Genomic DNA, 14,925 nt, shown 5'->3' with positions numbered 1-14,925 from the left:
GCTTGCCAGCAGAAACCATGCAGCATATTGTTTAAGTGCTAGTTTGCCATCTGCCTTCGCATTCATTTTTATGTACACAAAAAAGTATTACAACACGCAGGAAAAAAGATAAAAAGAAAAACTGAAAAATGAAAGCAATTGGGAGGGATCGCCTTCAAGCAAACCACATTTTTATGTCCCAAATGCCTAAACACTTCTTCCTATGTTATTAATCTAACGGCTAAGCGTAATATTATATGCGTCTAGTTTTAAGCGGGTATACAGATGAAATGTCATCATTTGATTGAATGTCACTTATTTTTAATTCAAAATTATCTAATCATATGATGATAAATCATCTAGATACCCAATCACATTGTTTTATTGTTACCCCTAAGTACACCAAATTTTTTGTTCATAGCCCGTTGACGTTCGTACATCCATTAGTTTCCATGGAGGAAAGTTCTCGAGCTAGTTGTTGGATCACCGTCTGATGATGATTCAGAGATGGTAAACCCTGTAGGAGGATCAATTGATGAGCTAAGATATGTAGTCTGAATTTGCCAGTCATTGCCGCCTGGATGCAAATTGCTCGGTATGTAACCGATGTCGAAAGCTCTGTCAGAGAAAGAATTCTGTTGCACAGGTCTTCCCATAGCCAGATTGTTGCTGGGATATTCATCTACCAGTTCACCTGAGAATTTTCATGTAGAACGTTCAGAGGGAATGCATAATTTTTCCATGCAATTGTACTTCTTTATGCTTGTTGGCTAGACAGAATTTATAAATACCTTGGGTTAGAAGAAGTGCTGGCTCATTCAAACTTCCTTCAACCTCTTCCAGTGAATGCCAATTTGCGTAAGCATCCCTCACCATGCGCTCTATATAAGCCTGCAAACATGTAAAAATAACATTTTCTATGACTTCTGTCCATGCCCACCATTAAGATTTTGTACACTCTATACACAATCTATCATAATATTGTTTTCGAACTTTATAAACAAAACAAAAAAAACTAGCAATCAGTCTTATTTGACTTCCCTTCCATGTGGGAATTCTTAACATCCCTAGGGGACATCATTTGTAACATTATTAGGGTTCAATGGCTAACCTATTGTCAAGATCTTGGTCCAATAGCTCATTTGGTCCACTATTTAGGCACATAGTTTATCATAATTTTATTTTTGGGTTTTACAATTTAAAAAGTGTCTCAATAGTTTAAAAACTCATAAACTATTTAATCAATTTTATTATACTATCTCTACTTATATTTTACATATATAAGATTTATTTAAAGGTATCGCACTTACGCTACTAAGAGTCGACAATTCGCCGGCAGAATATGTTTGCCCATTAATCACTGCCTTAACAACTTGGCAAATCGGATTTAAGATGACGGTGCAATTGTTTCCACGATAGATATGAAATTTGTTGCCCTTAACACATGTTCTTGCATGTTTTAGCGTCACTTCCCACATTTTCTCAGACATCCCAGCACCCAAAATCTGATGAAAGTTAAAGAAATAATTTAATTAGTTCTCATAATAACTTTATTTGAAGCAATAAAAAGATTAAATCTTGACGTTTTAATGTGTAAAATATTTACCCTTTTAAGCTTCGGTTGATCCACCGTTGAGAGTTTGAGGAAATCTTGCACTGACTTAATGCCACAAGAGGAAAGCCTCCTGTGGAACACTCCATCTTTCCCAATTTTCTCAAGACGCCACACTTCATCTTGCAACATTGGGGGATGATGCTTCTTGTACACTTCATATTGCAAAAATAATATAAATCAGTAAGCCAAATTTGATGATTCAATAAAATCAAATTAAATGAAAAGAAAAAAAAATTATAATAATAATTTGTTAATATAATTTGCTAGTCAATGTAAGACTCTTGACAAAAAATTACAAGTTTTTAATCCCTAATGATCTCATCTTACTCTGGTGCCTATTGGTCTCAAACATATATCCTCTCTTATGCATGTACGAGTATTTCACAGCTTTTGTCAATTTAATTACCTTTTCGGGATTCTAAAGTTATAATAAAAAAATTATGTACATCTAGTTTTAACTATCTAATTAAGTTGAATATTCGATAATATATCGTTATATAATTAAATTATTTTAAATTTTTAATTAAATATGTATAATTAAATTTCAAGTCAGATCCATGGTCAAACCGTTTTGATCAAAACTCAATGACCAGTTCAATCTCAATTGTTTTAATGTTTACGTTTTGCACAAAATTTTATTCAATTAAATATTAATTTTAGACGTTCGTTGACTTGGAAAATCAAAGTTTGATTATTGGGCTTTGATCAAAGTTTGAAAGCGAAATTAAAGTCTTATCTTATTCAATTAAACGTAGTACCTGGGTCACCCAACAAAAGCGATATTATTTATAATTAATTAATAGACTCGATTATAAATCAACACCAAGGCTTGTCAATTAGTTCAGACATGCCCGAGGATTGATGAAAATTTTTTTAGGATTGATGAAATTTTTTTTATTATCAACGTGCTTGGGTCAATTTTAAATAAGTCAAAGTATTATACTGTTTGTTAATAAAACATTAGGTTAATTTGAAAAGGAAATTAAAATGTTAAAAACACCTAAGAATCAAAGTATAAATAAGAAATTATTTTGGATTAATTCATATTGTGTTAAGTCAATTCGGATATAATTCAAATAGAGTTAGAGTTAAAAAAATATTAACAAGATTTTAATTCGAATAGGATTAAGATTAAAGGTTTTTAAACCCGAAATCCAAACAAACATTATCTAAAAACACGAACTATCAAATATAATTTCGACCATCAAATCAATAAAATTTTAGAAAATTAACCCATACAATCTATCTTATCAAGTGTAAACTTGACCACCAAATCAATAAACTTCACAAAAACTAACCCTTACAACTTCCCTTCAAAATCTCTCACACATAAAGATTCAAAAACGTTAGTTTATTTATTCAACTCTATGTGAGTCAAGATTGGCCCTTTAATACTAAAACTTTGCAAGCGAAAGTGGGAGTTGTTTGGTTAGGTTTAGTGTAAAAGGGTTTGACTGAATGAGTGGGTAATGTTTAAACCATGGTGGAAGGGACAGAAACGAGACCAGCAGGTCTTACCTACCAGTATACATTTAAGAAACGCAATAAACGAGTTTTTAAGGTTGCAGATTGATAATATCAAATTATGTCAAAGGTCATGATGAAAGTACAGAAGAGCATGCCCTAGTTTGGCAGGAATTCATGTTCCTAGTACAATAATTAATATATAATTTCACATGATTAAAACATTTAGGATTTTCAATTTTCAATACAACCATGTTGAAACATTTAGAATTCCCTTGTACTAGGAATTCATGTGTAATATAACTTAAAACTAAATTAAATTGTGTTTAAATTGACAAAAAAGTAACTTAAACTAACTCAAATATTAAAAGAAATATTATTATAATAAAACTTGTTAAGGGTCGATTGAATCAATGTTGAGGGAGAAGTTATAATAGTTGAAATATTTATATATTATTATAATTCTAACTCTGTATAGTTATAATTACCCTAATTATTATTAATTTTTATTTAAATTTTTTAATTTTATACTTTAATAGTGAGAATGAAATTTTGTTATTAAAATTATTGATATATTTTAAAAGTTGTGGACATATAATTTTTTAGACTATTTGTAAAAGGCAAAGTATTTGTTTGTGTATTTTGTTAATAGTAAGTTTTGGGTAATTTAGAAAAAAAATTAAACTACTAAAAAAGTTAAGGGAGTCTCTAACCGGCATAAATATAGTTTAAGTTGGGCTAAGGTTAGAAATTTTTAATACTATTTTAATTTGGGTCAGGTTATGATTGAGAGTCTCCGATCTAAAATCTAATTTGGGTGGGATAACACAAAATGACATAAAAATCTCTATCTAGGAATATCTAAAGATATATGTGTAATTTATACATAAACTCAAGCAGGAATAACAAAGCAAAATCATGAATGTTTTATCCCAATTTATTTCTTCAAATTCATTGCGCTGGTCAATAATACTATACGTAACTATTTTAAATATATAAATAATAGATACATATTTAATATGTGTTATCATATGATTTGATAGTTTTGAATTAATAATAAAGTAACACTCAATCACGTGATGATACACATAAGTATATATCTATTTATATACTCAAAATAAGTATATATAATATTACTTTATGCAGATATGATGTGATATTTAATTTCATGTTAAATGCAAATAATAATAATAAAAGAAGGGAAATATTAAATACTCACATTCTCCACGGTGATCTTTTACAACAAAGGCTTCAGTGATGGCTTCGCGGATTCTAATTCCCTGAGAATTTCCTGCTGCAACTTTTACACCAATCCTGAACTTGCGGCTCCGGATCCAGCTTGAATTGTCTGTGAATTCAATATCTCCGATTGCTGCAAGCCCGTCTCTCATGTTGATATTACTCACATCTCCGGTGAGTAAAGGCCGCTTGCCAGTTCTCTCCTTCACTATCTTACTGTCAAACTCTTCACTCGTCCAGTTATCGCCCTCCCCCGGGGCGAAGTCGCCGTCTAGAACAACGATATCTACTTTGATTGGGTGAGGGAGATTGGCCACCACCATATGGCCGCCGCCTCTGGTGTCGACGAGGACGACCTGAAGTGGGTTGTTTTCCGCGTCCGTGATCTTGCTGCCGGTGAATATTGGCAGAGAAAGGTTCTTGCTGAAAATTAGCTTCAGGCTCGACGGTTCAAGAGCTTGAATACTCAGCGATGGCGAGCTGGTTAAAGAGAGAAAACTTTGCCTTACAGCACGCTCTACCTCTTCCTTCACCTGAAGATTATCATTAACATGAACATTAATTATAATTTTGCAATAAAGAAGAAGTGTGAGCCAAAGTTTTATCGGAGTTTTGGGGGAATTGATTAGGTTTTTGTCATTCATAGAGGTTTTAAGAATGAGAGATTAGTCAGATAGAGAAAATCTCTACAATTTTACAAATTTAGATTTTCAAATTATGCAACGTTATAGGTATAATTAAGAATTTTATATCCTATACATAGATCCTATGAAATTAGGATGAAATAATTTTATGTTTATTCATATAAAATAAATCTTACAAGTTAATGATTAGGATAAATCAAAATAATTAAATCTAATTGTTCTTGCTTAAATATTACTTATTATCACATGTTTCCATAGGGTTTTGTTGAGATTTTACTAGTCTAAGATCTTTCATGAATACATAAAATAACAATTATCTTAAGAAAAAACCAGCTAATCCATGGATCTTCATGCACAATTTATACAAATATCTGCATAAAATCATGAATATGTAAGTGTAATTTGTTGAAGTAGCTGCATATATCTAAGCTCTAAACTTAACAATCAAACAGTTTTGAAAATTTAACATACCACTCGTCTAACCATCGGCTCTATAGCTGAAAACAGGTTCTTCATAGAATTCACCATAACGACCTCTCCAATCACACTGTCCAGAAAAAAATAAAAACAATTTCATCAGCTAAAAAGGCTCAATTGAAACAAGTTTTATGGCAAAAATTTGATAAACTCGGATCAAGAAAGGTAAAAGAAAGAGTTTCATATGAAGTTTTTGAGCACATACGAAGCAAAAGAAGGTCTAGTTCTGGGTTTTTTCTCGGGAGGCTGATCTGGGTCAGACCGGGATTCGTTGAACACCCGTTTAGCCGCCATTTTTGTGAATTTGTTTGGTAAGAATCAGGCTGACAAATCTACCAGATAACTGAAAATCGAAGAGAGAGAACTGTTGGAGAGATGCTGTTAGGGTTAGGGGTAGAAGGGGTTTATTTATATGAAAATGAAAATTATAAAAAGAGACAAATATTGGAAACTTACAAATAAAATAATATAAAGAGAAGGTTCATGGAATAATAAGAGAAGGATCTTGGCAAGACTCAATGAAGTGACCAATGCCCCTTCAATAGCTACGTTGACGTCAACGTATTATACCAAAAGTCAACAATTATGAAAGAACAATGTTGTGTATTTTTTTTATATAATTTAAATATATAAATAATATATTATTATATTATTAAATATTATTTAATTTTTAATTTAAAATTTTAATTTATATATATATATTATATATAAAAATATATATATAATTTTATTAATAGTAAATTTATAATAATTATTTAAATAAATAAAAAAATAAATCATACGTATAAATTATGCCAATATATTTTATAAATTAAAGGGGTAACGTGTTTACTTTTTATCTATTTCAAAATTATTTAATTAAATATTATTATTCTTGTTTCTACAAATATGTTTGTATGGGGGAGATTATTCAGGTATAAAATGTAGGCAATCGGACGGTTGAGAATCATTATGGTGTGTGTTGAGATTGCTCGACGTGGCAGAAGTTGGACGGATGCACCGCCTGTAATTTGGTCAAAGAACTTCCTTCTGGGAAAGATCGACTGGGAGCAGAAGAAATTTTGGGTCCCATTTTTTTAAATGACTCTGTAGACCAAAAACATTTTGTTAATCTTTAATAGGTTCGACGATTTGTAAAACCATCATAAACACCTCTTTTTATACATTGTTTGCGAAATTTTTTAATTTCCAATTTCCCTTCAGCTCACACCATTTTCTAAAGATGGCTTTTCCTGTGATTAGTATTGTTTACGTAATTTAAAATCTTGTGTAAGATCAATCACGACAATAGATATGGAAATCAATTAATTATTTGTGTTATCAACTACAAAGAGAGATAAAATATGAAAAGATATAATTTTTAATATAGTTTGATCTGATGGTCAGAAACCTACATCTACAATTATATAAATGAAATATATCTTGAGAAAGACTATATTTTGTAAATGATCCGATTAATTCTTGTGTAATACTTCTAGTGTATTGATAGACTCGACTTTCACCTAATCTCTTCCTTTGTATTAGCCTTTAATATTTATAGAACGAATAGGGAGAGTTTTTACACTCTAATAACAAATCTGAATGTCTCTAATTTATATATAATTCACAAGGTTTATTCTCACTCTAATTGAAGTAAAATATAATAATTACATTGGGTAGGAAATATTTTCCTTGTAGACTTGAGGAGAATAGATAAAATCCTATAGATACTTGAGAAATATATTGTCCTGTGAAGTTCTTCTCGTTATCTCTAAATAAGAGGTTTACCTACCTTTTTTATAATTGATAAATAAGAGAAAAGTGTTTGGTCGTGATTTTCGTTTCTAGTGATTACTCATTGTCCAATAATAATTATTGTTCAGCACTTTCAAAAATGTTTCATTGTATGTCCTTAAGTGTCCAAATAATTGCATTTACCACTATTATCTATTGTTTTATTCAGCACTTTCAAAAATGGAATGAATTTATTATGAAGTGCTTGAATTTAGAAATAGGGGTAATGACATGAAGAAGCTTTTATGATAATGGACTTACCAATGATTGAAGTGAGATTCAAGAGAAAAAAAAAGACACTTTTTTTCTTTTTGTTCAGTAAGAGCAATGGTTTTTTTTTTCATAAATAATTCAAAGTGGTAAAAATTCGAACCCAAGTCTTTTTCAGAAAGAGCAATGTTACATGCATCCAATTTTGAGTATTTAAATGGATTGTTATCATGTAATTAGATATTATTTTATCTTTAATTTAAAATTATTCAGTCACATAATAATATATTATTTAAATACCTAATTAGATATTTAAAACTAGATAGATATGATTTTATTGTATTTAATTTTTAGTATTTAATTGAGTATTCAAATACTCAAAACTTTGGTTTATATTCAATTTTGAGTATTCAAATATTCAATTTTGAATATCTAAATTTATAAAAAAAAAATCAATTTATGTCATGCTTACATAACCATAATGGTTTGACTAGATTGACCCAATACTTTAATCGAATCAAACTAACCGTAAATCTTGACCAAATTGGTTCCTTTGTCAATACGGTCAGTGTTTTAAAATAATTGGTTAAAATATAAGAATATTTGCGATAATTTCTATGAAAGTACTTCACCTTGAATTCAGGGGTAAAAAGCCTCCTAAACTTTACACTTTCATGTTGTAAAATGTCATTCAATTCACCAAATATAGAATTCCCAAACACAGAGAAAAACAGAAATCCATAAATTACAATATATCCTTTGAATTGTCCATGGAAAAATTCTAAAGATGGGGACTTTTGTATCAATGGTCCCCTTTGTCTGGGCTATTTTTGAACAACAAAAGTAAAAAGTGCTTTCAAATAGATGTGGCTATAACAGGGCCCATCATAATTTTCTGAGTGATTTCCAAAATAACACTTTCCGGGAAAGTTTGGCAAGGCTTCCCGGCAGGTTACACCTTTCTTGCTTTGTTTTTTCATGCTACGCGTTATTTTCAAAGATTAACCCACCATGATTCTTAAAGTAGGGGTGTAGTCAAATTTAATTGCGCTTTGTTGGAGCTTGATTTGATAACATTAATAACAAGCTCACGGTTGAGCTCACCAAGCTTGAAATTTTTCGTTTCAAGTTCAAGCTTTTCAACGGAACAACTAACTCAGTGTAACTTGAAAAATTACATTTATAACCCCAAATAAAAAAAAAAAGTTTAAACCCAATAACTTGTGTACTTATTATTTATCCCCATTTATTAAATTTATAAAGTAAGATTTTAATAGTGTAAGTACAATTTATTTTAAAGATTTATTAATATTTTATTCGAGACAAACTGAGTATATGAGCGCATTAAATTAGTTAACCCCAAACTCAAGTTCGGTTTGATATTATGTGTTTACATATTTTGTACATAATTTAAGTATACAGATAATGAATTAAATATAAAATAATATTCAATCATATGATAACACATCATCTGTATACTCAAATTGTATACCAAAAATTTAATATTTATATGAAAAATGAAACTATTGAGTGAGCACAAAATCTGAATATTTCAACGTAATAATAATATTTTATTTGTATTTATATCCGTGTCTTATTTGCTGTTATAATTAGGCAAATCGCTATTTTCCACCCAAATTTTGATGGAACAACATTTTTCGATTAAATTTGAAAGTTCATTTTCATACCCATCCATTAAAGTTAGGTTTTATTTTTAATAGTAATTAGTACAGTTACTTAGTGACTTGATACAATAATAGGATTAATATAATTTAAATTTATTTAATCATATTTTATATATATATATATATATATATATGAATAATTTTATTATTCATTGAATCTATCATAAAACCAAAAAAAAAATTTAGTTAATTTAAAAGGCCAAAAAGTGTTATTAAGGCAACCTTGGTTGAGAAACAACCATTGGGCCTACCAACGATGTTATAACCCATTCTTTTAAACAGCTTTAGCCCAACAAAAAATTATTTATCAAGTAAAATGTCTCACAAAACATGTAAAAGATATAATTATATACACAATTCTATACAAAATCAATTAAATTTCATGACCTTGGGAGCAAACATCAATAATCTACCCAAAGTACTTGGCATGAACTTCCTCGCAAACAAGAAGCAAATCCTAGTCTTCTGGCCATTGTAGTCACATAATTTGCTTGAATTCCTCAGCCTATTCAGAAGCTCAATGGTAACATCATGTCTCTGAAACTTCACCGGATGAGGTCCTCCCTTCGACCAATCGACCCATGTCACAGTCCTATTGGCGTTCCTGTTCCAAAACTTCATGCTTACGATTGTGGGCAAATAATGCTCATCGACATAGCACACAGGTTTGCAAAATTTTCGAAATAAGGGGAAGTATGTTGTGTCAGAAACTATCTCCACAGCCAAGGCTCGGTTGAGTTCGAACCATTGTGAGCCTTTTCGCCAATCCTTGAGCTCAATTATCGGGCTCATCGGAGAGTGGTATCGGCCACGGCCAACGGGGCCTGGTTTGTCATAAGATTCAATATAGGTTTTTTGGGAGTTTGTGAGATAGTTATAGATTGTGGAGAAGTTGAACAAGGGAATGCAGGATTCTGAGAGAAGAACAAAACGCTCGTTGGAGATGTCAAGCAAGGCATTGGCTAGCAAGAGACGCTCTGCTTCAAGCATGGTAAATTGTCCCCATTCTACTTCCTAAATTAGAAAAACAAAAAATTTCAGTATTGAAATTGCAAATTCAAAGCTAACTTTCGGTGTTTTAAAATATATCAATGGAATCCATTTTCATCGATCAGTGTCTAATTTAGATATTCAACTATAAAGAATATCATAAATAATAGAAAATCTTTTAAAATTAACATAATTCATGATAAACAATGTTACGTATACCTGATTTTAGTTAACTAATTAGATAATAATATAACATTATATAATTAAATATTTTTTATATTTAATTTAAAATTAATATATTATAATAATATATTATCTGAATTTTCAATTATATTCTTAATACAAATGCATTCAAATTTTTATGTAATTAAATTATAGAAGACTCTTGGGAATACTAACACTGTCGTTTAAAAAAAACATCATGTATGGCACAATGTTTTCATATTTAAATTCGGTATTTGACTTGGTCAATACGCCGGCCCTAGTCAGTCAAGAGTGTTAATGCCATCAATAAGTCAACTAAACAACTAAGAATGTATATATATGTATCTATTTCTAATATTTAAATAAATATATATTTATATATATTGTTATATAAAAAAGCATTACTTTTTTTCTAATTAAAAATTATTCAATCACATAACAAATATCAAATATATATTTATTTGTGTATTTAAAATAAGGTTAAAGGACTATTTTTCACCTGAATTTTATTGTAAAGACAAATACATATTTATAGGATTTCAAAAACTCAAAAGTCTCACACATAAACCAACTGTTATTAAAATGTTTTGTTAAGATTAAAAGTAAAATCGTCATTTTATCAATAATATTAAAAAATATTTAATTTTATCTTATTCTCTCTTGGTTTTAAAAACTCACATTTCACCTTCAACCTCAACTTTGAAAAATAACATTTTCTTCCTAAATCCCTAGGGTTTTCTCTCCTTTTCAATGACCGCGATGACCACCAGTTCCTCCATTTTTCTCCCCTCTCCAACTGTCACAATTGACAAAGTCCAATGACAAGCGAAGAAGCCCTGATGATGATGAATTAAAGATGAAGAAGTTGCAACCTTATTGTCCAAATCCATCACATTTTTAATTGAATCAACACTAGATGCAGCTTTCATCATATGATTTATTTTCCTCTAAAGTCGAATCGATAGAAAATACAACAGATTCTTGTCATTCATCGCAAATTCAAATTTGCCTCTTCATCTCCGATCGTCGCGTTTCGTCATCAATCAGTGTTTGGGCGCCTATCATTGAACCTCATCAATTGTGACAGAACGAGAAGGGAGAAAAATAGAGCTGAGGCCACAATCATCACTATTGTCGAAGGAGTTATGGCAGATTTGAAAACCCTAAAGTTTAGGGGTTTGAGGGAAAATAAATTTTTCAAAACTTAATTCTAAAAAAAAAATTATTAATTTTCCAAATTAAAGAGAGAAAATAATATAATTTTTTAGAATTTTAATGTTTAGTGATAAAATGATGATCTTACCTTTATCTCTAACAAAAAAAATTTAACAAAAATTAGCCTATGAGTGAGACTTTAAATTTTTTAAACCCCGCAAGTATATATTTATCTTTACATTAAAACTTAGGTGAAAAAAAATCTTTTAACCCCTCAAAATAAATATATATAATTTATTGTATATTTTAAACTAAAGCAATCTAACAAAAGCGACATATTTGCCACCTCACATAACTAGATGTTTCTTCCTCGTATGGTCTACTTCATAATAATATCAACACGATAGTTTAATGGATTCCAGGTTAGCCATTGAGTCTCAATCAATTCGGCCGATTCAATTAGAGTTCTAAAAAAATGATATGACATTGCAAAAGTCGCGTCTAAGCACTAACAAAGGAAAGAAATGTGTACCACAAAAAATAATAAAAATTAATAAACCCTAAACTGTCTACATCTCATTGGTGGAAGAACTTTTCTTCTTGGCATCTTCTTTCCTATTCCAATTTTTTAGTGACATGTCTCATTGATGATTGGTTTGTCCTATTTCAAAAACCCATTTCTTCTCAGAAAACCATCGTCAACAATTAAAGTATACAATCTTTAATCATCAAAGGTTTCGCCGGTTCAATTAACAAAAAATTTCCAAATTCTTGTTGCCCAATAAGATTTTCCACATTGAATATTCGAGGCAAAAGGATATTCGGCAAGCTTTGGGAAAAAGAATTTAAGGAGACGGCAACAATGGTTTTCATGTGTTTATTTCGATAATTCTCTGTGTTAGGCAAATTAAAGTAGAATAATTAATGTTAATAAAGCTTTTCAATAGGTTTTATATTTTAAATGACTTTAATATGCAGTGCCCCTCTCCTAATCACTTCTAATTAAAAAAAAAATTAACTTTAGTTGTGAAAGGGGTACCATTAATTTGACTTTTAATTGAAAAACGATGAATAATATTACCAAAGTAAAAATGAAAAAGAAAATAAAATCTGTCAGAAATTTCATTTTTATTTTTCATTTTCATAATTTCGGTAAATAATTACAAAAGTTAAATCAATTAACCTACTAATTAAGTCAAACTCATTCTAATTAATTTTAGTCCTAAATATTTCTAATCTTCAGATTTTAAATTTAAGTTAAACTCATCTTAATTAACCCTGAATCTATGGGGATACAATCCTAGAATATTTCTAACTTCCTGAAACTTGAAAGATTTCACCACTTTAAATTAATCCCTATGACTACGCAAATATATATTATCTAAACAAGATTTCGTAGACGACAAAGTAACAAAAATATTAATCTAAGTAACAGTAAAAAATCATAGAGATTTCTGGTTTTCATTTTTGTCGATAATAATTATGAAAAAAAAATAATTGAAGAGATAATTAAATTACTAACCTTGCTTGGGATTCTCCGGCCATGGAAAACTGAAGTTTCAGAAATGGTTTCATTGAAGAAAGGGCTTGAATGAACGTAAATGGAGTAAAGCCCTTCGTGTCCCTTGAAGAACATTTCCCAAAGAGGAGCAAAAGTCACCTCACCCCTCGTCAAGAACAAGAAAGCTACTTTAGGGACACGTTTGAATGGAAAATCTCGAATGCGAGGCACCATTGAAGCTCTCCATAACAACTCGTCTTCTTCAATATCATGCATAGCGTCAGCTGCAGGCTTTAAGAAGTCTCCCAGGCCGATTCTAACCGGGGTTTTTGTGTGGTTTTTATATGAAATATTTGATGAAGATGGCGGCGGCGGAAGAGGGATTGCGGTTGGATTTGCAGGAGTATTTGGGATGATGGGGAGTTGTTGATTGAGCTGAAAGCTGAAAGTGATGTCTTTGAGGTGAAAACTGAGGGTGATTCCGAGGGCTAAACCACAGGCGAAAAGAAGAAAAGAGAAAAAGAAATTTGGTAAGTGCATATGGGAATTGAAAAACGTGGGGATTGTCCATGTTTGGTGATGTTTTTGTTCAGTCTTCATTGCTGAAGAGAGAAAAGACGAAAAGCTTTCTGGTTTTCCAGAGGAACAGCTTCAAGACGTTTATATATACACAGAGTTCAGAGGATTAATGGAGAATAAACAGATGTAACCCCTAATAATTCTTTTAAAAATGTTCGTGGGGGGTGACGCTTCGGAGAGGGCAGAATTTATTTGGGAAAGGGACGACTTGGGGTCAAGATAGAGGGGAAACCATCTTTTGTGGCACAGATATTGCCATAAATTGTGACTAAATACCATGGCCCACCCAAGGTTTAATAAACGGTTTTGTTACCCTCAAAGTTTGAAAAAAATCCATTTTTAACCCTTTGTCAAAGTCAACCATTGATTTTAAAAGTTAAAGAATATTTACATTATTTTGTTCAAATATTATAATAGTAAAATAATTAACCGTCATTTTGTTGTAAGGTTTAAAATATTATAATAACACCCTTGCTAGATTAAACTATGTATAATATTATGGGGTGTAAATGTAGTTTTAAAAAAAATTACTATAGTCAAACAAGTATTTTTCTCTATCTTGTTTCGAAAATAATATATTTGCCCTAATATATTTTGAAAAATATTATAGCCCCAATAATTTGTAATATGATATTTACACTTTTAATTCATTGTGTTATATTCAGTTTAATGAAAGTGTAATTATTATTTTTTAAACTACTAAATACATATTAAAACTTTAAAAATACCAAAACTAATATATTTTGAATTTCTAAAACCCCTAACTTTTTCATTAATACCCCCAACATTTTTAAAAATTAATTTTTCCTCAAACATATGATTATATATTATTGACATTTCTATTTATAATTATACTAGTAAATTTTTTTTATAATTAAAATTAATATAAAATTAGGACTATAAAACTTATTTGGTAAATTTTTAGAGGTCCAGTGTTATTTAACTTGACTATTCTGGGTCTTTTCAATAATTTTATATAGGTTTATACTCCCAATTGAAGAACCATGGAATGCACCCCCATTGGCTTAACGATATATCTAGCTATATATATTCATAGGGTTGGATTCGATTCGAACTAAATCAAACTCAAGTTTAGATCAGTTTGTATATAGCAGAGCTTGAACTTATGGAAGTCCAACTTGAACTCGATTCAAATTTAGCTCGGCTCATTTTAAGCTTGAGTTTTTAACTATTTCGTTATCAAAACGATATCGTTTTAATACATATTAGTCAAAATGACGTTATTTTATATCAAAATTTTTAATTAGAAAATTTGACGATTAGCTCGAGCTCGGCCGAGCCTATATAAGATTGACTCATTTTGGGTTCGTTCGAATCGAGTTTGAGCTCGAACGGGCTCGACTCAAACACAACCCTAATTCAATTCATTTTCATTTTTTCAAATATTTT

General features: G+C 30.2%; 2 protein-coding genes across 2 annotated transcripts; both read right to left on the bottom strand.

Annotated features, from left to right (window-relative positions):
* Positions 1-25: 25 nt before the first annotated feature.
* LOC123204851 (protein SAR DEFICIENT 1-like) lies at positions 26-5,853 on the bottom strand. The gene is made up of 7 exons (XM_044621654.1): positions 5,624-5,853; positions 5,413-5,488; positions 4,278-4,830; positions 1,586-1,746; positions 1,290-1,484; positions 771-870; positions 26-673 (listed from the first exon to the last, which is right to left on the bottom strand). The coding sequence occupies exons 1-7, from the start codon at positions 5,710-5,712 to the stop codon at positions 423-425; spliced, it is 1,425 nt and encodes a 474-aa protein (XP_044477589.1). The 5' UTR covers positions 5,713-5,853; the 3' UTR covers positions 26-422.
* Positions 5,854-9,259: 3,406 nt separating this feature from the next.
* On the bottom strand, positions 9,260-13,745 carry LOC123203969 (glycosyltransferase BC10-like). Its single transcript, XM_044620469.1, has 2 exons — positions 12,958-13,745; positions 9,260-10,100 (listed from the first exon to the last, which is right to left on the bottom strand). The coding sequence occupies exons 1-2, from the start codon at positions 13,534-13,536 to the stop codon at positions 9,456-9,458; spliced, it is 1,224 nt and encodes a 407-aa protein (XP_044476404.1). The 5' UTR covers positions 13,537-13,745; the 3' UTR covers positions 9,260-9,455.
* Between the last annotated feature and the right edge of the window lie 1,180 nt (positions 13,746-14,925).

This window comes from Mangifera indica, chromosome 20 (genome assembly GCF_011075055.1).
Source record: "Mangifera indica cultivar Alphonso chromosome 20, CATAS_Mindica_2.1, whole genome shotgun sequence".
In the NCBI taxonomy this organism is placed as follows: domain Eukaryota; kingdom Viridiplantae; phylum Streptophyta; class Magnoliopsida; order Sapindales; family Anacardiaceae; genus Mangifera; species Mangifera indica.
The sequence above is the reverse complement of the archived record's forward strand: the minus strand, read 5'-3'. Positions and strand labels throughout refer to the sequence as shown.

Bases quoted from the DNA above. Each gene is read 5' to 3' on its own strand.
- LOC123204851 (XM_044621654.1), bottom strand. From the start codon at position 5,712: ATGGCGGCTAAACGGGTGTTCAACGAATCCCGGTCTGACCCAGATCAG. The intron at 4,831-5,412 runs GTATGTTAAATT...GATAATCTTCAG, and splicing joins AGCCGATGGTTAGACGAGTG to GTGAAGGAAGAGGTAGAGCG. The intron at 674-770 runs GTATTTATAAAT...GAAAATTCTCAG, and splicing joins AGCACTTCTTCTAACCCAAG to GTGAACTGGTAGATGAATAT.
- LOC123203969 (XM_044620469.1), bottom strand. From the start codon at position 13,536: ATGAAGACTGAACAAAAACATCACCAAACATGGACAATCCCCACGTTT. The intron at 10,101-12,957 runs GTTAGTAATTTA...TTTCTAATTTAG, and splicing joins GCCGGAGAATCCCAAGCAAG to GAAGTAGAATGGGGACAATT.